The 26,514-nt window shown below is 38.2% G+C and overlaps 1 protein-coding gene across 2 annotated transcripts in view; it reads left to right on the forward strand.

The window, feature by feature from the left end:
- The first annotated feature begins 3,535 nt into the window (after positions 1–3,535).
- lmx1bb (LIM homeobox transcription factor 1, beta b) overlaps positions 3,536–26,514 on the forward strand; it is a 65,790-nt gene continuing 42,811 nt past the window's right edge. Inside the window, exons 1-3 of one of the 2 annotated variants that reach the window (XM_016531821.1) lie at positions 3,536–3,795; positions 4,033–4,157; positions 5,095–5,281. In XM_016531821.1, the coding sequence (XP_016387307.1) occupies positions 4,088–4,157; positions 5,095–5,281 (257 nt within the window). In that variant the 5' untranslated portion in view covers positions 3,536–3,795; positions 4,033–4,087. Of the gene's footprint in view, positions 3,796–3,931; positions 4,158–5,094; positions 5,282–26,514 lie in introns of those variants that run through there. The other variant, XM_016531822.1, reaches the window with a different exon arrangement.

Here is a 26,514-nt window from a genome sequence, read left to right on the forward strand (position 1 = left end):
ATAATAAGCTATTATTGTTTTTTTCAACATTTACCTAAAGCAATATGACAGACTCATTATAGGCCTAGTCGTTTCTTTGCAGATCATAATTGAAACGCAAGGGGGAGCCTTGCACATATCTTGTTTAGGCACAAGCATGACCCCGGGCTCCAGTTTCACTACTAAGGATGTTCAGTGAATACTGAAAAAAAAATGATACTAAATTTTTTGAAGGTAAGTGGTTGCAAACAATTTATTTTAGCTACATTTAATTAAAAAATATGTTGAAAGTTAGTCAACTAAATTTGTTTATTTAAATGTAGCTAAAATAAATTGATTGCAACCACTTACTTTAAAAACATTTAGTAAATTCAATGAATAATTTTTTTCAGTGAATCTCAATCAAGGTAAATGATCCATCGATCTCCCCTAATGATGGTGAGTCACGAGGTTTTTTAACATTAAATTAGGAAATAGTGCCACAATTTTTTTTTTATTAAAAACGCACTCGCTATTTTTTCCCCTTTGGTGGTCTGAATTGGACCTATCTGCAAGGATGCAGCATCACCAAAGTAAACATTTTGCGAATTTCCTTCGACACCTCAGAAATAGCAAATTATTATTATTTTTTTATATATATATAAAAAAAAAAACATTTAAAATTTTATTTTAAATGTTCCTTAATATATGTTAAATACAAATTGTCATGTGATCTCAATATGGAGGCAACCATGACAGGCGACCCGCTCCATATCGAACAATGAAATCTTCCACCTTTTAAATATATTTTCAGAAATAGGCTAGGTTTTTAACAGTTTTGTAACCATTTATTGAGTAACCCACGTATTTAATATAACAATGAAATAATAATATAAATATTAATAAAAATAATAATAACAATGAAAATTAGGCTATATAGCCTATATTTGTTATCATTTTATATATTTGCATTATTATCTATTTTACGTTTTAGTGTACGGTTCACCTCCCTACTAATGAATAAAACTATATTGTTGTTACAGTAAATAATAGTAATGATAATAATAATAGGCTAATAATAATAATAGCCTAATAATAATAATATTTTTTCTCCACTTTTAAACTATGCCCACAATTTATCATTGTTACCGAAATTTACAGTTCGTCCTTTGACTCACCTCCTGTATTCGATTGATTATTTAATCAGTATAGCCTTTCTGATCATCATGAGGCATTGCTGCAGTCTAATCGAGGAAGTAGCCTACTAAAAATACATCTTCAGCTGAGTTCGACCGAGAATAAACCGTTTAGGGGACCGTAATGAACTGGCCGCCGTGGCCTATGGTTTTCTGAGTGTCAGCTGAAGATATTTCTTTTTGAAGGTGTTGGGCTGGTGGGGGTTACTCGATAATGAAGGGTCGTCATAGGTATCTCACTTGGCGACTGCTTGAAGTCTCCTAAATGGCTCGGAGGTAGTACGGAATCCCGGGAGTGAGGCGGTAACAGGGGAGCGTGACGAATTCCGTATAAAGCGAGGAGTTAAGCGCGTGCATTCCTCCCTCTCAGTGTAGCTATATGATGCCTGGAAAAGAGCGTGTTAACTCTCATGCTTGAGTATATGACTTGAGGCATTGAAGGCAAGTATTAGTTATATTAAAAACTGACGTTTGAGTGGCCAAATCATATTATGTGTTATGAAATATGCAATGAGCTAAATCAATATTGCACATCCTCTTTTCTTATTTCTAGGCGTTTTAAACTTTTTGGAGATTGACTTTTCCAAATAAATAAAGAGAGAGAACGAGGACTTGACTTGAGTGTAGTTAATATGAGCAACAACTGAGTACACATGCAATTAATAAAGACCTGAAGATGAAAGGCGCAACCATTTGTGGTTCTCAACCCAAACATCCAGCAATGGGATCCTAACAATTGCTCTCAATATATATCACTGGTAGTCATGGCTATTGTTAGCCTGCCTCAAACATTTGTGAAGCATGAAGCTGCCATAAATACAGCTGAGTTATTGTTTTCCCTCATGATCAAAACGGTGAGCAAAAAATATTTCCTTTACAATACTGCTATAAATTATGCTGTGCAAAATGTATTTGTCATTTAAACAGTTAAGCGATTCTTCGTTGTTTTTAATAAGACGAAATGTCTAATGGGTGGATTTACTGGAATTTACTCTAAAATTTACTCTCTTGAGTACATTGCCCAGGTAACAGAATAATACAATTACAAAGAAGCTACACATTTTAATAATGTAGGCCTATAAAAGATTCATCGCTTATCTGTTGCATCATTTCATTTGTTCAGATGCGTCGTCTTTTTATTGGTTTATTGGTTTTTTGATGAGAATAGATCTAACCAAAGCGGAAGTCGCCTACTAAAACCACAAAGCTCACTAAATAAAATCTGGGACATTTAACTCATTAGCTCGATTTGATCTTTTCTGTGTAATCGGTAGTATTATGACTCCATCTCTGCCATCCTATAGGACTGCACAAGGGTTTGCTTTTTATTTCATCGGACTCTGTCAGCCGCTGTCTGTAGTTATCAGCCCTGATCTCCAGGTGCATCGTAGACGAGGGTCAGAAGGTTCGAGGCTTCATAATGGACACAAAAGCACAAAGCATGCGGACGGGCCAGGCGTGATGCTCCGCTACCTGATATCAAAGCCAGCAGCCTCTGCATGAGAGGAGAGGGCCTCGGAGCAGCCGGAATAAACCCAAAGAGTAACATGCGCTTCGCCATCTATTTACATCAACAACAATAACAGTAACATTTTACATGACAATAGGCATGTTACAAATTGAAGGTTGTTGTGATTAATTACAAAAGAAACAACATCGCGTAATTGCAAGCACTGCCACAGATTAATACAAACGACACGTTTCTCGTGTATTCATCGTAATCGCACTGTATCATTAACACAATAAAAGTACTTCTGCTACTACTACTACTATTACTATTACTACTACTAATAATAATAATTAAGAATAAAATTAACATTAATAATACATTGTCGTTGTTTTGTTGACAGATAAAACGCATTTGCCGTTTTTGCTTTTCTTTTTTGTAATGTCCTTAAATTTACAGAAGCAGTTCATTAATACGCAAATCGCATATTGTCCAAAATGTGGTCAAATGCGTGCCACTGTTCTGTGTCTATAAACGCATTACTTGTTTAAAAAAAAATGTTGATGGCTTAAAATGCAACATTGTACATAGTCTGTCATGCATTCAGGCAAAATTCAGGCAAAATTCATATTTGAAATAATCAAAAACATCAATATAGCCTATATAAATGTATGAATATGTAAACTCGTTTTCTTTCTTTCTGTAGGCCAAGCTTTTGTCTGAATTAGACTGTGTTTTTAGACTCATTTGTTTCACCTCAATTTTCGTAACGTTGTTTACCATCCTTGTGCGCCTCTAGTTTGGGAGGCAATGCGATTTTGGAGGCGGAACGCATTTAGTTCCACTCGGCAGAGTGCACGAACACTGGCGCACCAATAGCGTCCCTATGTCAGTCAATAGTCTGCAAAGTGACGCGACCAAAAGGGGAGGGTGCTTTCTCTCAAGCCTATCTCAGTTTTGAGCTTTCTCAAGCTGCAGGGAGCCGAATGGCGCACTAATTTAAGAGTTAACGTTTAGACATCTCCTTTATGTTTTCGTGGATTTTACTAATTTCCTGAAAACTTTCTGCGGGACGAGACGACTTGTGCACGGTGTGGGAGGATCTTCCCTTGCAGCTCGTGACAGCACTGCCGGGATACAAATTTTGCGCTTCGTGCAGAAAACGTCTAGATTGAGTCGGACATTAATTAACAGGTGATTTAGTGCGTGTTTTAAGTTTTATAGTTACGTCTTGTTGTCCTTCTGTGTCAAGGTTTGATCGAGAGCAAATACTAATCTTGCAAGTGGCAATTGCAATGAAAAGTTTTCTTGAGCTGGCCATTTTAGCGACAAAGCCGTGAGATTGAGATTTCTGTAATGTTATGTGCTATAGTTTTGGGATTTGAAGCGTGGACAACTCTGACAAATGTGTTGTTGTGGATATTACAACAGGTCCTGAGTCAATAGGACGGCGCTTCCTTGCTGGTAGCAGTGGGGATATTTAAAGATGTTGGACGGTATAAAAATCGAAGACCATCCGCTGCGGTCGGGACAGGCTACGCTTGGAGTTATGCTGGGTAAATGATTAATTGTCTAAAGTATTATAGCCTACTATTGTGAACACTCATTCCTGTAATAAAAAGAGAATTTTAGAGAATTTTATAATGCTGTTTTTATCGAGACGTACGCGGGAACTAAAGCTGGATCTGTGGCAGTCGAGCTATGCATCCTCCTGTGTCATGCATTTTACCGGCCGGCCGCATATCTGTCGGATAAAAAAAGTCTGTTTATAAAAGAAAATCACCCCAATACACAACTGACGGATAACATTTTTCTTACATTTCATGGACAACGTAATGTATTTATTTCGATGCTCCAGTATTGTCTTTTCTGGATACAAACCGTTATACTTATTTCTCATTCACACACCTACACAAATATTATGGCGGCTTCATAATATCTGTCTAACGTCTAAATACTAAATAGGCCTACCGCAAAAAAAAAAAAAAATATATATATAAAAAAATACAAACACGCACAAAAAAAACAAAACAAGCAACAACAAAAAAACCTACACAATTCCATAATCTTTTTATTTTATTTTCAATGTCTGATCATTTTGATTTCAAATGTTTTGTATGGTAAATAAATAAAAAGTACAAATATATTAGGCTATATTGCCAATTATTTTAGTATCACATTTATACAAACTTTTTTGAGATTTAGTCTGGTTTGGCTGATAGTTTGAGCGTTATTTAAAATCTAAGAGTATAGCCTAATAAAAATAATAATATTCATATTCATAATAAATCTGTATGTTCGTAAATTGTCAGTTATTATTCACACGCCATTTGTTGAATTTCTTCACCGTGTCATATTGATTTATTTAATGAAGCCTAATATTACAAAATGATATCATAACCACATGTTCAATAGCCTATTTATGTATCCTTATTTTTTTTATTTATTCAGATGAAGTCAGAGTGTTATTAAAATGATGCATTTGCTCTCCAGGTACGGAGTGCCATCACCAGGCGGTGTGTGAGGGGTGCCAGCGGCCGATATCCGACCGCTTTCTGATGCGCGTCAACGAATCTTCATGGCACGAGGAGTGTTTGCAATGCGCCGTGTGTCAACAACCGCTCACCACCAGCTGCTACTTCCGGGAGAGGAAACTTTACTGCAAACACGACTACCAACAGTAAGGGCATGGATTATTTGAAATATATTATTGGTGTCAGGCACGCAGGTTCATTGCGTCTGCTTGACTTGCTTTTATTCAACTGTGATCAAGCAAAGAAAGTGACAAATCTTTCGTTTTTACGCACTAACACTCACAATATTTCCGTTCGTAAAGTTGAACTGAATGGTGGCGTTGACGGTATGGTTTTGTTGAACTTGTCATCATCTTAAAATTATGTTGGTTTTTACAATTGTGGCGCCAAGTGCACTGTGGTATTGTCGAAGAAGTATCTTTATATTTATTAGGCATTGATGCAAGTTATAGCCATAACGAATTTAGTTCCTGCATTGTCTAGTTCTAAACTGAGATCAGTCAGTCCTGTGATTTAGTGAGTGGTAGGTTGGTTTGAATTTTCATTTCAGTTTATGCTGCACTGGATTTTTTTTTTCTTTCTGTGATCTGTGATACTTTGCAACGCAATGGCAATCAAAATAATGCGATTTCATTTAATCATTTAATTTAGTCTTAGATTATTCGATCACTCGCGGACGACATAATTATTTAATCACCTGTCGTATATACAGTAGGCCCATGTCCATTTAACGCAGATGGATGCTGGTTAACTCGTTTTAATTTTACGTTTATTTAGCCTACATCATTTACATGCCAATCATAAATGGTTAGAAATTATTTAAGTGAGACATTTGGCATTAGCCTATTAATTCTGGTATGTCATATAGGCCTATATACACACACACACACACACACACACACACACACACATTCATTTCTTGACTGACTTTAAATAGTAAACGCACTATTGTTTTTTTTTCTTTTTAATAACGCACTATTGTTTTATCTTCTTTTATTTTGTTATTTCTTTTATTTTATCTTTTTATTTAATTAGGCTAGTTTGTTTTGCTAATTTATTATTATTAGACGTATTATTAATTAGATTACTGTTGTTGTTATTGTATTTTGCAATCGTGGGCCATTTCTATCGTTGTGTTGCAGAATGTTTTTGATTTAATTAACACCTAACCATGCCATCAAGAATGAACAAACGCCATAAGTGATGCAGATACAAAATGCCTATTTTTAAACACCGTTTTAAACAATTTAAATCTTCTCGAATCGTACTTCTTATTTCTCGGTTATAAAATCGTGTGTAGTCATGGTATGGAATAGTCTGAATTCGCACAGTGGGTGTGTGCTGTGTTGATATTCACCCGGTCCTGAAGCTGTGAGTGGACCGCGGGGCGCCTTATGTTGCATGTCTTCTCCCCATGTATGTCACTACTTTTGCAAGTTTTTGTGTCAGGGGTTTTTAAATATCGCTCCCTCTCTCATGGTGATAACTGGGAGGTCCCTGTCCGACACCATGCAATAATTAAAGGGCCCTATCTACCGCCTGACTTTAATAATCACCAATTCTTTCAGCTTGACCGTGAAGAGTTAGTGTTAACAAAATTAATTTCATAGCTCTGGTCTTATATTCCATTGCCCTGGAGACAGCAGCTAGCGCTGAGACAGCCCAAACATGTGAAAACGTTTTTCTTTATAGCCTATTTAGGCTAGATTAGCCTAAATAGCATATTTAAACGACTTACCTGTTACTGGGAAACCTGTTATTCTCACTTTTTTTCTTTGCATCCACTTGCAATCTTATGTTTTCTAAGGCCTTGTGAATGTCAATCAGGTATTAGGTTCGTGTAAATCATATTTTCCTGGTCTGGTCTCCTTTTTTGCTCGCATTACAAAACCTTCCATTTCATAAACAGCCGTTTCATTTCACACCTCTACTATGGGGGTCCTCTCACACGCGCGCTACACAGGTAGCTATAGCAGTAATATTTGTTTATTTATTTCGCAATGACGGGCCACTTAGTAGATGTAATTGGCACCTTTTTGACTTTTATGACGTTCATTTAGGTTGTACGTGTCAACCCCGCAAAGCGCCCGTGGCACGAAGTTGAAGCCTTTGGCCGTTTCTGGTGGAACTCCGCCTAATGACATACTAGCATCAATTGATTCATGCCCTATAATCATTAGAACCGTAAATCACAACATTGGGCAAACGTTCATTTTCACACCTCTCTGTCAGCTATTTACAGCACAAGTTTACCGGCAGGAATTTATAGCTTGTTTTGGCGCGGAAATTTCACCTCGCTGTTGCTCAGGAGTAACTTGGAATAACAGGCTTTCGTTATTAGAGGATTAGTTTTGGAATTACAATCTGCATATAATGTTTTTTTAAATGACTGAGCAGACCTTCGCGTTAGCGCCAATTAAAGACACAGGTTATGGAAATATAATTGTGTTTTCAAGCTATTCGTGGGAATTCTCTTTCCTGTATTGTAAATTAATCGGAATTAATTGGAATTTACCATGCAGCCTGCACTTTCTTTCTTTCTTTCTTTCTTTCCTAAAGTTGGAAATATAAATAAATAAATAACCTAAATAGACTATTATAAATCGTCTGTCATTATAAAGTAATTTAAAAACATTTACAAAGTAGGCTATTTTGGACAAACACTTTTTGTTATTTTAAGATTAAATGTTAAATTCATGGAAGCTAGAAATGCAATTTTCTTATCAGTAAATGTTATTATAATAGCTTTTTATATTCATATATTTATACATAGCCTACATATAACTATATTTATATATTTATTTTTAATAATTACTTTGTTTTTATTTAATACATACTCAAAATGATCAGAATAGATTTACTGCAAAGGAAAATAATGATTGTTGTTTCTAATGTTATGAAAATGTGTGAAACTGAAAAGTTGTTTTCAGCAAAGATTTTTTTTTTTTTTTTTTTTTTTGAGGGGGGGACAAAATTACTATTTCTTGTTATGATTTACTGCTTATTATATTTTAAATATTTTAGTTTTAATGCAATCATCTGTCATCTCATGACTATGCCACACCCCCCCCCCACCACCAGACGTTTAACGCTTTGACCTAACGGGATGTTATTCTGGTGTAGAGGGGAACGTTAGATGACTGGATTTTGCTTTTAAATTCACCCGTGGAATAGATTATTTAGTTTTCTCTGTGTGTCTCTCCTCTTTTAGATGTGTGACTGTTGTTACTTAATGTCCTTGACATGTAGCTCCACAGCTGTGATAGTATTTAACCATGGAAAATATGTATGCTATGTCTATATGCTTAATGTGCCAGCCAGAGCCAACTTTAAAGGGTATTTATTTTACTATTATAAATATAGTACTTGCAGAAGCTAACATTTCTTGAACCACTCTATATTATGAATGTGAGGTTATGAAAATGTTGTCACAGCCACTAGTTTTCATTTATTTGCATTGACATCGATGTTTTTGTTGACTCTAGCTTGACACACTTAATGATTTAGAAATACACACACACACACGCACACTGTATGTATTGTTATACTATTTATATAATGATTGCTAGGAATAAGCTTAAATAAGTAGATGTTACTGTAGCATCAAATGTTCATATAAATCACCTAAAACTTATCTAATCTATCATTTTAAGCATCAGTTAATTATCCTGTATTAGATCATTTATGTTAAGTGTGTAAGTTCTTCGCCATTATAACATCACCAAAATTATTTGCATAAATAATGACGCCTCTTTTCATCCATTGGTTGGGCAAACAGATAGCCCCACCCCCAATTGCAATTTAAGATGCGTTTCTGAGTTGGACTGGTTGAGATGCTGAGCCACAGTGTTTATTTTAGGGGAATCAACTTAAAATTTGGTTTACTTCATTGCACACATAAACGGGTATATCATTCACTATGCAAATAAAAAGATTCTTTCTGTTTTAGCATAATATTAAGAAGCCACAAGCACGATATCTTTCCATCATTCCTCTCTAATGTTGCTTTAGGCTCTTTTCTTGTCTCTGTTCCACAGTGTTCTCAACATAATGATGAAGCTCAGTGTCTCCACAGTGTTATTCCTACACAGGCTTTTCACGGATACGCTAGAAAACACTGGCACTGGGATGGCAAATGGTGCCACGGGGCATGTGGCTCGCCCACGGCCCACTATCTCACCCACCTAACACATTCTACCTGTGCATGAAGACATTTTGCAAGTGGGTTTATCTCAAAACAAGAATCTCGAGTTTGCAAATGAAATGGGGGGGGGGGAGGATAGAATTTGTAAATGCAAAAACAACAGCAACATAATCCAGTGATATAACAATTATTGGGTTCTTTCAAAGTCTCCGCATCCTCCAAAATAATCCTGGACTATTAAGCTGTTTTGTGAGAGTGTTTCAACTGTCTTGTCATAGACAAGAAGATTTAAGCTTGGCGCATGTCTTAGATGCAAGTTATGAGGATGATAATCAAATCTCATCTTGGACTTCTCAGACTCTTTCTCTCCCTCTCTTTCTTTTTCATACCCTAATGAGATTAGCCTCCCAACCGCCATAGTACTAGCTGATTTGAATGACAGGTCTGCTCCGCTATCCAAGGCTATCTTACTAAGCTCTTCGCCGCATTGTCTTGAATGGAGGGACTGACGGAAGCTGTGTGCCCTAATCCTCTTATTTGTGTCAGAGGGAGAAAAGAGGGAAGAATGAGGTGGAATGGGACAGTGCTTTGGAATAGCACCACTGCCACTTCCTCCCTCCGAAACCTCTCTCACAGCCAAGTGAGCATGAGAGGGATCTTATGAGGCTCAGGCACAGTCACACACGCATTAGGCAGTTTGCTCCCTCCATTTAACCCTTGTTCTGAATGCATTTTTAGAAAGTACAAAGCTCTCGATGGTGGAAAAGTCCAGAAATATAAAATATCGGAGTGGCATTTTGGAATTTTGGCAGGTGTACCATTGGATATTCCACCAAAAATGGAAGATTCTGTCATAATTTACTCACCCTCATGTGGATACAAACCTGACTTTCTTTCTTCTGTGGAACACAAAATATGTCTTTAAATTTATTCTTTTAAGAACCTTGTTTGGACCCCAGTGTTGTTCCACAGACGAAAGAAAATCCCGGTTACACTTTATTTTAAGGTGTCCTTGTTACAGTGTAATTATATATTTAAGTACTGAGTAATATTAATTAACTACATTTATTTACTATATGGTTAGGGTTAGGATTATAGGGTTTGGCTTAGGGTTACTTGGATGTAAGTATGCATAAGTTATTGTAATTACAATAGTAAGTACATGTAGCATGCGTAACAAGGACACCTTAAAATAAAGTGTAACCAAAATCACACATGTTTGGAACAACATGAGGTTGAGTAAATGATGACAGAATCTTCATTTTGGGTCAACTTCAAATGTGAAAACCTTTTAAGGGTCACTTTCAATTCAAGTTTTCAAGTTCATTCACTTGAAAGAATGACATTTGCTGGTTCTTGCTGGATGCTTTGTGGTCTTTTGCGGCCGCTCAGTTTTCCTTCACGTGGAATAAGCCTTCTCCGGGTCGGACCCTCCTGGAGCTAGAGGTAATCTGTCTTCAGCTGGAGCTCCCACAGTTCTTTATTTACTCATTCAACTAGTTGGAAGTCTGTTAGACTCCAGATCAGATGCTCTGAAACAAATCTGATTACCTCAACCAGCCAATTACCTTCCTCTTCGCAACCACCGATCTAAAGCTCCGCTTTCCGCATTGTGATATTTCTTCAGTTTTATTATAAAGGAAAAGAGAAGAACAGCAGTTGAAACTTTCTTGAGTGTTGTCTCACTACTTGTATGGTCCTTTCAGGAAAATTAAACAGAAATGTTGGATAAGTTACTCTGGTCAGCAATTGAATTCTTACAATTTAGCACATCCTGGTGTTTGCAGTGAACATGACAGACTGCATTTTGGTTGGCTGCAATATTTTAAGTGGTTGTAACATTAAACTGCGTTGATGGAATTGTAAGTTTAGATTTATTTATTTTTTTTGGATCAAAAATTAGAAGTCAGTCTCAGTTTTCATGTGAAGAATCTTAAACTTGTTCTACAAGCAGACAGGTTAAATAAAATGCATGTTAAAACATAGAATTAATGTAAGTGATTTTATAAAATTATAAACTTCATATTTTTGCTTTTAAATCCTTCAAAAATTGGCCCTATTAACTTCTATTGTAAATGCCTCATTATAAGCTTCTGCTCAAAACCAAGAAAACCTATGCTGATTGCTAAAACTGTGAAATCATGTACCTTGTAAATACCTTGTACATGATAATATGAGTTATACATATTTGTGTGTGTGTGCTTCATTAGTATATGAAAATTAAATGGCTTCATCCTGTTGTGCACCAAAGCGAGTGTGTCAATGCTCAGTGTGTGTATCCGGGACAAAATCCTGAATCCTGAACGTTGCGGTCTAAATATTCCTTATCTCCCTCCCAGAGTTGAGGGGAAGCTGACGTAGAAGACAGGTAAACTGTAAAAACCGTGTTCTGACCAGCAAGACCTTCTGTTTCCCCACCCACGGTCCTGATCTTCTGTCGCTGCTGATCGGCCCATCGCTGACTGGACCAAGGAAAACAAACGTGAGCAGGAGATGGTGGGGATCGTATTTCCATACCTCCATGGAACCGCGAGCCCCCCGCAAGCAGCTAAAATGATTTGTGCTGGAGGTCAAAAGACCCATGGCGGCTTCAAAAAGTGGAGAGTGGAAATATTTGGATGTTATGCGGAGTCAATAGAAGGCACAGTGATGGAGAATGGAATGAAAGGAGTTGAGACAGGGAAAAAAAAGAGATGAGTAAGCAGCTAACTGGATTGCAGATGTTTAAAACTTTAATATTCTTCTGTCAGATGATTCAGAGGAGTTAAACACAAAGCCACAGCAGTGTAAACACTATTTGCTTTAACTTTATAGTCATAGAAATTAAAGGAGTATTCAGGGTTCAATGCAAGTTAAGATTGATCAACAGCATTGGCGTAATATTGATTACAACAACGAAAGAAAGAAAATCTGGTTTACAGCGAGGCACTTAGAATGGAAGTAAATGAGACTAATTTATAAATTTGAAAATGGAAAAACAGCTGAACAGAAAAACAATGGAGAACAGTTTGTGTTAATGTGATTATAGTGTGAAACAGTTGTACAGTTGTATAGTCCAGTTGTACATTTTTGTTTCCACGACAATGTAAAAAAAATTAAGCAACCATAATCATTACAAAACTTTACAGCTAACATAAAATACAAGTTTAAACAAGAATTAATGTAAGTGCTTTTCTAAAATTGTAAGCTTTACATTTCTACTTTTCAATCATTCAAAAAATGGCCTCATTCACTTCCAATGTAAATGCCTCATAACCTTGATTGTTGCGTTTGTAATGAAAACAAGAGACAAGTCAAAATTAAGTTGTGTGGCACTCATCATTATGCTGTCAACTGAACTTATTGAACCCAGAATATTATATTAATAGAAAAAGAACAGATCTTTTTTTGTTGTTGTTGTTTGTTTTTTATTATCATTCTTACAGTTTTATTTTAGGGAAGGTTTCAACTGAGATCTTTGTGATGTCATTTTTATGTCAGGTCTCATCTTGCTTTTTTACAAAGGGATGCCACCTTTGTGAGGCAAAAAAAAAAAAACAGCAACAATTCCTGAGAGTACGATACTGATCGTCTGTGCCTTTTCCCCTCCTTTCTCTCCCCCTCTCTGCTGTATTTCCATGTCTCTCCTGGCTGGATGCTAATATTTCTCTGAAAAGAGCCACAATACATCTTCTTGGGAATTTCCACCACTCGCAAGTGCAGCAAAATGATCTGCTAGTCTGAAAAAAAAGGTGGATGAGGGAATGAAATATTGAGGATTTCTGAGAATTGAATAAAGGAAAATGATTTATTCCATAGTGCCATTTTAATGAAGACTCATGTGTCTTTGTTTACATACGAACGGCACCAAAAAACCTAAAATATTGGCTGATTAATATTGAGATAGTACGCCAGATATTCTTTGTTTTTGTGTCAAACAATGCATCCTCTTTATTCTGTTTTACCTTGTGAATGCTGTTGTTTTGATAGTACACTTTTTACCAGTCCTCTCGATGCCCATCCTTTTTGGCAGGATTCATAACCACGAACACAAACATGCTGTTCAGACATAATAGTGTTTCGAAGAAACATTGAACCTTAGAACTGCTTATTCAGCGGTAAGGACTGAATGAGAAACAAAGCTAAACTCACTCGAGTCACATATGGAGAATAGATAGACCTGACTTTTGCATATTTCGCCCCTAAAAAGAGTCAAACATTTCTGTTATGGCCTCAAACATGTTCTCCATCTCAGACCAATCCATCTCTTCTCCTGACTTCCCTGCTTCTGTTGTTTTTACTTGGGAGTGAGTGAGAAAGTCTATTCCCCCCTCCCGAGGTGGGCGTCTGTCTGTTGTCAGGCGTGAGGAGCGGCCCCTGCCCCTGCAGTTAGCAGGGGGAAAGCGATCCTGACCCCCGGCCCAGAACATGAAACCAGAGCCGGTGTGTGGCGCTTGGTGCTCAGCTGGAGAGGCGGCAGAGCCCTGACCTCCAGCTCCACATCACACCATGTGCCAGACTCTCCTCTGCCCTCCTTCTTCAGCTCTGCAGTGGTGGGACACGGTGCCAAACCACCTGAGGGCAAAGCCTGAACGCCTCACACGCTCAAAAACATCTCCGTCTGTGAGATAAACAGTCTGCTGCAATCCAAACAACTTGCTGTCACATTCATCCTTGTTTGCATAAGTACTCTTTACAGGAGTTAAAGGACTAAAAGAAGGTGTTATACTATAAATGTCTAAAATAATACTATTTGTTCTCTTTTTTTTGGCTAATGTCCTTTCTTATTGGTTGTGAGGCTCTGGAATGGTGTTTTAGTTTTAGTGTAGAGAAGGTGTGGTGTCTGTGACAAAACAATCATAAAACATCTCAATAATGATTTATTTCTCAACTTTTTGACAAATATCCAGGGTCATTCAAACCATTAGCTGATGTAGCCGACTAAACTTTGGATCTGTGATGATTTACCAAACCAGTTTCATAATTTATTGATAAATTCTTATCTGGTGGTGGATATATTACGAAATACTGACATGAGAAACATTTTCCTTGTCAGCATGTTTGTTGTTTTCTGTTCAAAACTAGCGATGTCGATTCTTGGATGAATCCTTACTTTGAGTCTCTTCTTCTGAACGAATAGGACAAACTGATGAATCGGTTCGTGACTCAGTCTGAATCACTCACTTACTGAGTCGTTTGGTGCAGCTTTCACTCAGTAAAACAATGTGATGCCCAAAGAATGGAAAACGAAGAAAAAAACATTGGATTGAGTGGAATATTTATCTACAATCCTTTGAAAATGCTCTTATTTTGCAGCAACGAAGACAGGTTTTAGTAGGTTCAGCACCTGCAATGTGAAAATTGTGAACGACTGTGTTCTACAGGTAAAGATTTTTCAACCAAAACAGTGTCAAAATGTATGAAATCAATTAAAATAAACATACTTGAATTTTTGGACATGTACTGTATAAATATTATGGTACAAGAAATGCCATAATGATCAATACCGTGATGTTTATTTCCAACACTATGGTATTACCATTTGATTCCATCGCTTTACCACGGTACTGCTACAACAGGCTTACCTTTTTTGAAAGGTAATTTTGAATTAGGGCAATGTCTTGTGAATAAGTCTTTTAGAAAAGACTGTGTGTGACGCGGAACCTTTTTTATTTTGCTGTTTTATGTTCGGTTCTCATATTTTGCCATTTCCTACCTCTCCTCTCTTTCTTTTAATCTGTGTGATATGTTTTACCCATCAGCAGAAGCACCAGTTCAGATCTGTGATTTTGTTTCAGGATCCGAATTTTACACCGGAAATCAAGTGGCACAGTACCACAATTGCTAATAGTACAAAAGTCAACAAAAATTTCCTTAAAATCAAATATTTTTGCATTTGTTTAAAATTTGCGTTTACCATTGTTTTCCCATGACCAGTGTTTTGATATATTAGAATAAACTTGCAACACATTTTTGGATCACAAACCACCACTTAAGAATAATTTGTCTTGGTAAGATGGTAACTTTCATACTATTAACAAAGCAAAATCAAAGCAAGGACAGAAATGTATCATAGCTTTCATAAGAGAGCCCTGCAAACATATCATCCATAACGTTGGACCCAGTGATGTAAGTGGAGAAATACAAATGATCTGCTCTGAAGTGTTAAGTGCTTTAGTGTTATGATATCAAATGGAGCATGAAGGCTTGGACAGAGGTTTATGATTTCACTTCTGTATCCTTAACATTGCTCTTTCCTGTCGATATTTCCCAGTCTCAGAGCAGCTGTCTGTCACTCACACGTGGGCTGTATTTGCATACAGTTGCTGAGTTGTCTTTGTACGTGACTACACAGCATCATGTGATGAACAAGAGTGGATATGTTCCCAGTAAACCTGTAAACCTTAACTAGTTTTGCTTTGGGATGCAGATTTGTGGCAAATTTTGATTGTTTGTATATTCTTTGGGAAATGTGTCATATTGACATTTAAACACTCTTTATTGTTCTGTCAATGCTATACATAATTTCATGGTTGGCTGCAGTTTATTATTTACCTTTAGCATAGTTTTTGTTTTTCCTCCCCTGTTGTCCGCAACAAACCTCCAACCTAATTTTGAAAAATGCCACCGTATACCATGCGACGCTCACACATGGACACAGTGGCATTGTGCTGTGGGTTTGTGCCTTTTTAGCAAAGTGTCTGCGCATGGTGGCGTATTTGTTTCGTGGGTTTTCAAGTAGTGCCGATGTTTCAGTATCTGACAGGCTGCAGAGCTTTTTGAAGAGCTGATGTTCAGTTTATTCGCAGTGGAAGGGCAGCTGCTGTATCCTCTCAAAAATTTTGGCCTGATCCACAAGTTACACGCTTGCAGGCACGCACATACGCACCGCACATCTGCATCCCACATGCTTAGATACACGCGTACACATGTTGTCGGATTTGAGACTATAATCAGATTAATTGGTCCATCTTTCCTTGGAAACCGAACATACATTGTACGTTAAAGCATTTTTTTTACAAGAGCCGTATCGATGTAACATTAACCAGAAGCCGTGCTCGGAGTGTGGGGTCAGAGGGAGACTTGAGGGCCCCTGACATGACATCCTAATGAAATAAAGACTGCAGAAAGAGAGCGAACGCAAGAGAACTAACTCAGAATTAGCTATTAAGAGAGAAGAATGATTCCTTTTCTCCGTACTGTGCTCACAAATTATACCCCTAAAAGCGTTTTCTACCTTTTTTGTTTTTAAAAATGTTAACTTTTACCTCAGATGTTATGTCTCCCCATTTGAGAAACATGAGTAAAAATCAGTCATGGGAGCCGTATCGATGTAACATTAACCAGAAGCCGTGCTCGGAGTGTGGGGTCAGAGGGAGACTTGAGGGCCCCTGACATGACATCCTAATGAAATAAAGACTGCAGAAAGAGAGCGAACGCAAGAGAACCGCTCAGAATTAGCTATTAAGAGAGAAGAATGATTCCTTTTCTCCGTACTGTGCTCACAAATTATACCCCTAAAAGCGTTTTCTACCTTTTTTGTTTTTAAAAATGTTAACTTTTACCTCAGATGTTATGTCTCCCCATTTGAGAAACATGAGTAAAAATCAGTCATGGCCCCATGAGGGAACCCGAACATTAGTTGAAGTATGTTTCTAATCCTTACTAACATTCTCCAAAGTCATGCATGAAATATGTTTTGTGCCACACTACGCACCATGTGTTTTTCTTTTTCTCCACAAGTATTTTTTCAAACAGAGATCCACTACACACACTGCTGTGCATTATTTTATTATAGGGTTGAAGCTCACCGCAGCCCTGAGAGTTTAAAGGGGTCCTATTATGCTCTTTTACAAAGTCTTGATTTTGTTTTGGGGGTGTACTAGAACAGGCTCTCATACTAGGTTGTTCGAAAAACACATTATTTTTCACATATTTTACATTATTACAACACCTCTCTCCTCAGTCTGGCATACTTTGAGCTTTGTAACTTTGTAGATCTTTTTTATGCTCAAACAGCAACATTACAGACTAACTAAAGTTGAAAAAGTGAAAAAGCATAATAGGACCCCTTTAAGAGAAGGAAAAACTGGCCTTGATTTTCCACCAGGGTTTCGTTCGCTTTGTCCCAACGCTCCTTTCTGCTCGATTGTTATTCCGTAGTGATGTCATCACTGCAGGTACAACATGACGTTTTATTCACAAACAGTCTGTTGTTCAGACAGGCCTTGCATTACTCCAGCGCATGTTTTCTCGATACCGACCTCTCCTCATTCTCTGAGGCTGTATTTCTCTCTGTCAGGTTTTTAAGTCTCTCAAAAACCGTATCAAACTCCAGGGAGAGATGTATGATCAATCAAAAGGCTCAAACATCATTATTTTTTGAGAACTCCAAGTATCTCCCACCCATGTGGGTTTTTTTCCCCTCCGTGGGAGACATGCAAGCAGCTGCGAAGAAACTCTTTTGCCAGCCATTGGATGAACCTCAGCGGACATTCGTCAAGGATTATGAGAAGTTTCTTTTTTTTCGTAATTGAAATGTTACGTTCTTCTGACCATTGAGAGAAAGACAAACGAGCAGCTTGAGAGCCAAACAGGAAGAGTTTGTGGACTCTTGGCCGGAGCTCATGTAGTGTATCTGAAAAACACTTCTAGTTGTGCAGAATTTGAAGATGTGGTCTTTTAGTTCCATGTTGTACGTAATGAGCTGAGAGCTGCGAGGAAGAAAGCAATGAAAAGGGGGAGAGAGAAATACGGTGAGCGGTTTCTGAAGGCAACATTAACCCAGGGTTCTGTAGTATTAAAAGAGATTTACACACCAACGTTTTAAAGCAGTTTTCTTTAGCTCACCAGCTCCTCTTTTACAGATATTTCAAGGAAGCTATAAAAGTGAACCGAAAAATAGAGCAGCATCCCTGACACAGCATTGGAGATCAGCCCTCAAGCCATACTGCATCTGAGACCCGACAACTATTGGGGCCCTTGGGTTTGAGTTCAACCGCAGTTGGTGAAAGTCAGAGCAAGATAAATAAGTAAGCAGCACGCGCTCTAAGGTTTCTTATGACTTCGTTTGGATATGTTTTTGCTTGCGTTCGGTAAAGACTAGGATAATATAACCTGTACTCCTTATGATACTGTACCTGTTCTTCTATTTTTCTGCTGGAAGGCCCTGTTTGTGACCCAGATGCAGTGGTGTTGTCTGTTTCCCATGCGGTTCTTTTGAAGCATGGGGTCTGCGTGGTCCAGAACTCCCCTGCTTTGTGTCAGATGTCATACTCCCCTCTGGGCTGACCAACAGGCTCTCTTTGCACCCTGATGTGCCCATAACATTTAACGGTGCTTTGGCAACCCCAAATGGAAACTCTTACTTGGTCTCTGCAATCAGTGTTCATTTCTTCACTGGTTGCATTTGTATTTCTGTTTCCTTCGTTATTATTTAATTAGTTATTTAACCCTGAGTCTTTGATATCTGTGAGGACGAGGACCTCAATGGAAAATTGATGGAGAAACCTACGTCTTCTCACAGGAGTGCACATATGAGCAGGAGCTTGTCCAGGGTTAGGGTTAGTAGGTGTCTTTTGGGGGTAGTATAAGAGGAAAGTGTCAGTATTTGCAGATTTTGAAGACCTCTAAACACGTTAAATTATATACTTTTACTTTCCAGTAGACAGTTTGTGCACATGCACAATGCCAAGACTAATTGTAGTCCAATTAACATGTATAAATGCTGGGCATAGCTGAGCTGTTTTTTTTTTCTTCAAATTTCACAGAGTAAAAGTATATTGAACAGCTATAAACAGTCATGACATGGGATTTAGAGTGTTTAAATAATTTTTATTTATCTCAAAAACATCCTACATGTACAATTCCCACATTACCTATAAATCAGTACCTTGTCCTTGGTCCTTTAATGACTAAGCTTGTATCTTGATTATGTTCCAGAGATGTGGACATCAGAGACTGATTTCTGTTACGTGCACATTCTTTATCTTGGTTTTCGTGTGTCGGCTGTCCTCCTCGAGATGGACACTCAACCTGTGGCGGCAAACCACCAGAGGCCTGTAGGTAATTGCACAAGTGGTTGATATTTCAAAGCTTGTGCTCACCCGCTGTCCTCCAAATGCGTTTAGGTGCTAGACTGGGAGCGTGTAACCTATTCTTAAGATATTTCAGATAGAAAGAGATGTCATTTTCCAGAGGTTGCATGAGTGTAGATGTCCGTTTCATCCTTGAGACTTGTGATTCTGGGGACGTTCATGCAGATGCATTGCATCAAGCCCAGGATGCACTAAAAGTGTCCTTCGCACGTAGCTGTTTATGTGGAAGGTTCATAAGACCCACAGGATCAAAGAAAAGCAGGAAAAAATGGCATAGAAGGGAACAGGAAAAATAAATAGAGAGGGCATGTTTTTTCTTACTCTTTATTTTTTCGTTGTCAACACTGTTAATCATGTTAGCATCGGCTTTACAGCTCCTCCCACGGCGGGGGCTCATGCTGTGGAGAGTTGCCCGTTATTTTAATTCGTTATTTTTATTACCATGAAGAAAAATTAAACTGAGAAAATGCAAAACAGACCTCTTAAACATAAGAACAATGGCAGTTAAAAATGAAAAAGAAAAAATAAACACGAAACTTCACACCACAGACCTATATTCTATTTCTGCATATTTTTTATTGCACTGTAACAATTTGTTCTCTGAAAGGCCAGTGAGCAAATGAAGATCATACTTGACAGTTGCTTATTTCTTTCCTACATTCACCATCCCATTTGTTTATTTTTCAGGTTTGCTTTGCATGGAAACATTCATCAATCCGCTGTATAAATGATACGATGTGTGTCAGGCAAGTTTTCGCAATAAATGCCAATCCTTTCGTGTTCCGCAAGTCTTAATTGACCTGATTGCCACGCGTATCTGTTCTCCAACCGTTATCATTATGAAAACAGAGCTGTTTGTTTATATCACCATTGCATATCCCAATACATTTACCACTTTCAAAGCCAGTAAACTGATTCCCATCCGAAGCAAAACATTGTTTTTTTTTAGAAATTGGTTTTTGGATCGGGTCAAACTACTAGGGATGATTCTCTGATTTATTTACGGCCACACAGACCTCAGAAATGTGTGGTAGGGAATCCACAAGCACATTTCACCCCTATAATCAGAATTTATATGCCAGTGGGGTCGCGAGCGATTTGTTTTGGCTGTCCGTTGGAGTGCAAACACGTGCGTATGAAGTGGCTGGCGCAGACGGAAGGGGCGAACGGCCTCGGAAACCTCTGGTTCCTGTCTCTCACTTCATCTGTTTTACTCTCTTCGAGTTTTAATTGGGAGTTATTGCTGGTGAGATAAGTGTGGGGATAAGCGAGCTCTGATCTATGAGGTGCTTGGACATCGCCAGTGCCGTGTAGTAACAGAATGTGTCCGGGGTCTTGGGCTTGACCCCTGCTCCACTCCTCTTGCCCTCTGAAGACATCTGATCTCTCACACATTAATTAATTCCTCGTCCCCTTAAAACAGATGTGTGAAACACTCGGTAACTTTTGTATTGTTCTGTAACTGTTGATTTCAAACGCTTCCATTAAGCGTTAGCTGCACTCTTCCGAAAGGGAGTTTTCGTAGCAATGCAATAAAACCATTTTGGGTTCCCCAAAGTTGCTTTCAGTGAAAAGTTCTTCAAAGAAGAAATTTTGTATCAGTGTGAAAGAACTTTCAATAATCTGAAGAACCTTTTCACATTGTAAAGAACCTTTTGTGCAATGGAAATGTTCCAGACTCTTAATAAAGGTTTGACATGTATGGTTCCAAGAAGAACCTTTAACGTCCATGAAACCTTTCCATTGCACAAAAGGTTGTTTAAAGTGGAAAAAGGTTCTTTAGATTATTCAAATGTTTTTCACACAAAAATGGTTCTTTTAAGAACTATTCACTGAAAGGTTCTTTTGGGAACCAAAAATGGTTCTTCTATGGAATTGTTTTTGGAAGGTTCTTCATGGAACCATCGATGCCAGTAAGGAACCTTTACTTTTAAGAGTGTGAGAAGTGTTTGCAAAAGAGTTTTTAGGGGTATCGCTCATGCCAGTGATGGTGTGCATAGGGCGACAGGAGCATTCCAGTCCTGGCCGTGTTAATGCTCAGCCTAAGGGGGGTATTAAGGAATGTGGCGGCTTTGAAGCTATCCCCTCTTTCTCCTTAGCTTTCTCTCCCTTACTTTTTCTGGTCTCCCAGCATTTGCCTTGATCCCTCCTTCTCCCCCTAGTTATTTATGGCCGTACCCATCCTTCACCTGTGAATAGATGGTGAGGATGAAAGATTACTGCTCTTCAGGCGCGCATGACTGTTGTTTCACATGGATTAATGGGGCTAGGAGTGCTTTCCCTAAGCACAAAGAGACAAATTTGAGCATTAAATTAGACAACTCTTACATGCCAAAAGTGTTTGCTCATTGGACAATCGCCAACTTGTTTCCAGAGCCTGTCAGAGTAAATCACCTTAGATTCACTGATGAACGCTAATCCTGTTAGCAAGCATAAGTATGCTAAGATTCTAGACCTTGTTATATTCTTTTAAGCTAAAGTAAATCTTGCCTTCGAGCAGTATATTTTCAGACTGCAGGAATATGCTGTGATATTTCATGGGTTTACAAAAACTGATATTTTTTTGCTTGCCCTTGAAGTGCAGTGTTGAAGCTTAATGTTGGATGTAATTCATTCACACCAACATGACGTTCTGACATTTTGTGATGTGCAGCTGTGATTGTTCATGTAACTATCAAATCTCCTTTTAGAAGCCTGTGAAATTACTGAGCGCAGTTTTGTTGTGCTGATGTATCTAAACACCAAGTTGGAACATGACATATCACATATTGAAGGGCTTGTCCTTTTTTGTTGAAATAGTCAATATCCTTAAGTGTGTATGTCAGCACTGAACCATTATTTGCTACTTGGCTTTAGAGGCACAGACATTCTCAATCTACAGCATTTTATTAGACAAAAAACTCGGAAGCGTAGATGAGTGCAAGATGAGCCATCAATATTTTTGGTGTATTTTTATTGAAGAGACAATATGTATATTATAAATGTGTATATCTGCTAAAAATACATTTTTCAAATATTTTTTTTAATTTTCAAGAATTTAAAGTAGCATATATATTAGTGATGCACTTATGTTAAAACTGTCCGATAAAATAAGCTGATAATTGTTAAAAATTGAAGACTAAAAATTGAAATACACTATAAAATAAATTATTTTAAATGCTACAAGTACATTTATGCATCACTGCATTATAATGTACAGTATGAATAATAGACATTCATTTGGAGATTTGCCATATATTACATTTAAGAGTAGCATTAAATTATTAGTATTTTCAAACTTTTAGTGAGGATTAGATGACAAAAATCATGTAAAAAAATTCTAAAATAACGGATGATACAGATATAAAATGCATTACTAATATAGGTGATCTCAACAGATGTAAAACGCTAAACAAATTCACTAATGTTTACAATTGCAAAGTAAATTTTTGAGTGTATATACCACTGTGGCAGTTTACCATTGAGACTTAGCATCCTTCAGTAGTACAGGTGCTTTCAAAACTCACCACCTCAGTCCACTTGAGCATACATAGATTTACATACACATACACACTGTTTGGAGCCTTTAAACACAGCTCACTGCACATTAATCATTAGATCATGTTGTGATCACTCTTCGGGACCGCGGGCCACGTTTAGCCACGTCTGCGTCTCAGGACCCCCTGGCTGACTCCCTCAGTGCCTGTACCTGTTCCTCCATTATTAGCTCTGGATCCAGAGAGTTTAGCCACGTCTGCGTCTCAGGACCCCCTGGCTGACTCCCTCAGTTCCTGTACCTGTTCCTCCATTATTAGCTCTGGATCCAGAGAGTGTGGCTGCTGTCTCCTCCTCCCCCCTCAGGGAGAGCCATAGCTGGGCTGTGAGATGAAGTCAGGCAGGGGTGGTGGGGAAAGGAGTGCTGGCTGTGCTGTAATTACTCCATTGATATTCCTTCCACAATAACGCTGTCACTGCTCATTTGCATAAGTGCTTCTCTGCTCTCGCGGGAGCAGATGAGCACAGACAGAGGAGGAGAAACCTGGAGGAGTTAGGTTTTCAGTTCAGATTAATGGCTCACAACGTCATATGTCCTGATCTATCCGCCTAGAAATACACAGATATATAATGGCGTGGGGCAGCAGTCGAGTGCTAGGATAGTAGAGGAGGGACAGGAGATTGTCCCTTGAGTTGGACCATCAGTGTCAGGATGCTGATATGATTAAAACACATGCAAGGTGATGGTCCTTGAGAGGTCTTCATAATTTGTGTGAGATGTTTGTATAATATAAAATATGTTGATAGAACTACGATTTAGCTGTAACAGAGACAAAATTTTGCTATGAAGCAAATTTGGAGCCGTGTTCCTTTATTCAGCGATTGAGAAAACTTGAAGTGGAGCTGGAGGTCAGTGATCACAGAAGGTTTGAGCGTGGAGGAAAACTACCATCTCTCCATTCCGTTTCCATACTCTAAACCCAACCAATCACTGCTGGTACAATCAAATACATTTTTTAAACAGTGTCTCATATGGCTAGCAAATCTTTTTGTTTAACCCCGAATAAAAGACCTAGTATGGCAGCCATCATAAACATCTGCTTTGCCAAAATGGTTCCCGGTTTCTTTGACGCTGTGCATCCATCCAACCTTGCCTGCACAGAGTGCACGCTGGGTAGATTTTGTGGATGTGTGCGCCCATGACAGGTCCTCCATCTTGGTAGTGGGAGGTGTACGGAGCCTTTATTTAATGTCACTGATCTTCGCCTCAGCGCTGGCGTGATGAGCATTGGTCATTGGCTGTTTCTCCTCTATTGCTTTTTCTGAGCAGGCTGAGGCCTCCGCTCTCTCCCCTCGGAGTCAGGCCCTCAGGCTCCACATCATTTATTGCTGTCAAGAGTCAGGGAAGGAAAAAAGATGGGGTGATGAGTAGAGAGTGCGAGAGATGGAGAGAGAGAGCGAGAAGGAGAGGCAAAACAGGAGAGAGTAGCGATTCCAAGGGGGACGCGCAGAAGCGAAACACAGGCGATTTAGTCAAATCTCAGCTGTTGAATATTTAATGGAGCCTGCAGTGTTTATTTAGTTAGACTGTCGATTTTTAGCACACTGTCAATAGCAGGCTCGCACGTCGGGCCCTGATGATCTTTAGTGTCTGCGCTCCCTGGGGTCCAGACGCTAAACACAATTATGGATTTTTCCCCTCCCTCTCCCTTTTCTCTCTCTCCTCCACCACCGCAATGTGTTTGATATTTTTACTGATCTAATTTGCAATCTGGTAGTTTATTGTTTGGCATTTTAGTGGCGCTCAAGTGGCGAAGCAAATTCGATTTCTGCTCATAATTCTTTATAATGTCATTAATGCTGTTAGCACACAGGCGCGGGTCTTAAATAAAAAAATAAAAAACGCTGGGAATCTGTTCGCGGATGCGCACATTCCTGCTTTTATTGTCTCTCCTCCCACTTTCATTTCACTCATTCGGTTTTTAATTAAAAATCCTTGCCGTGGTTTTCTGTCATTGTGAAATATGAAATTACAGTTGTATTGTATTTCAGAAGAAGAAACAGGAAGCTAAGTCTCCGTTAGGATGTATAGCAACATCTCCCAGAAAGACAAAATGGGAAAAGCATCGCGTAAGGAACATAAATAAAATAAATGACTGAATGAATACCATGAGGGAAAAATGCTCCTTTTTTTGTTTTGAAAGATATTGTTAAAATGAAGGAGGGAATTATTCAAGCTACTGTTAAGATTTGCATCGAAACAAGGTTACTTCAGCATTGAATCCCCAAACATTCCTCGAACGTTAACATTTTTAGCACTTCGTTTGTTCGTTCTTTCCGTTTTTATTCTGAGATGTACATTAATCTTCACGTCTAAGTGTCCTACACAAGCCACGCTAGACGTGTTTGAGCGCTAGCTGATGGGGAGCACGCGGCAGGTTAATAGTGATGGTGTGCCGCGTGCTAATGGTGATGGTGTGCAGCTCTTGTGAGGGATCTATTTGCTGATGATGGATGAGCGGTAAGCCACCCAAGGCCTGCGATTTTCCACACTCAAGAGTCTGTCAGCTTTTTAAGTGGACGAGCACAATTAGCACTGAAACCAGAGTGCAGGCTAATCTGATGGCACGCTTGACAAACAGAGAGCTAGAGAGAGGGGGGAAAAGAAATGTGCTCTTTGCAACCAACCTGAAAAGAGATTAGAGCAATGGATCCTGTCTACTGTGACTGGGAATGGCAGGGATGGATAAGCATAATTGGGTGTTTCTTCAACTATGGGCACTTTTATGTTCCATGGTTGATTTTTATTGAAACTACTAACTAACAGATTACAGATAATATATTTTCCCTATTTGTTATTTCAGTGTTTCTTTCGAACTTTTTACTAGGCTTTCAACATTTACTTTCATGCATTCATTTCAAATGACTTTTATGTATAGATTTCATTGTTTAGCCTTGTTGTTTAGATTAATCATGATAAATATTTTAAATTGGTGTGTGTGTGTGTGTGTGTGTGTGTGTGTGTATATGTACATACATACATTTAGGGTGCCGTCAAACAATTAATCGTGATTAATCGCATCCAAAAATAAAAGTTTTTGTTTACATAATATATGAGTGTGAACTGTGTATATTTATCATGTATATATAAATACACACACATGCATAGATATGTTTAAGAAAAATGTTATGTTTATATATTGAATATATTTATATATAATATAAATTATAGGAATATAAATATATACATGTAAATATTTTCAAAATATATACTATATGTGTATGTATTTATCGTTTGCCAGCACTATATATATATATATATATATATATATATATACTGTATATAATCTTTAAATAGTCTAGCAAAAAATGGCCTTTTGTTCCAAAGAGTTTAATAGGTGTGTTTTTTCCAAAAGTGCTCATAGTTGAAATGGCCTTTCCTTCTGTTATGGTAGCATCATATGTCATTGCACAGAAATATGCATTTTGTTTTTTGTAAACAGTCAAAAAAATATTGGTAATACAGGTCAAGGCTGGCAGTTGAACAACAGTGTATGAGTGTGTGTGTGTGTGTGTGTGTGTGTGTGTGCATGCATGCGCGCAAGATTCCCAGGATGTCAAGGCAGTGCAGACAAGGGACATATCATGTGTGGGGTGATCTCTCGGGCACGTCACAGCAGCTCAA

This window comes from Sinocyclocheilus rhinocerous, unplaced genomic scaffold (assembly GCF_001515625.1).
Source record: "Sinocyclocheilus rhinocerous isolate Xijiao unplaced genomic scaffold, SAMN03320098_v1.1 scaffold2199, whole genome shotgun sequence".
Taxonomy (NCBI): domain Eukaryota; kingdom Metazoa; phylum Chordata; class Actinopteri; order Cypriniformes; family Cyprinidae; genus Sinocyclocheilus; species Sinocyclocheilus rhinocerous.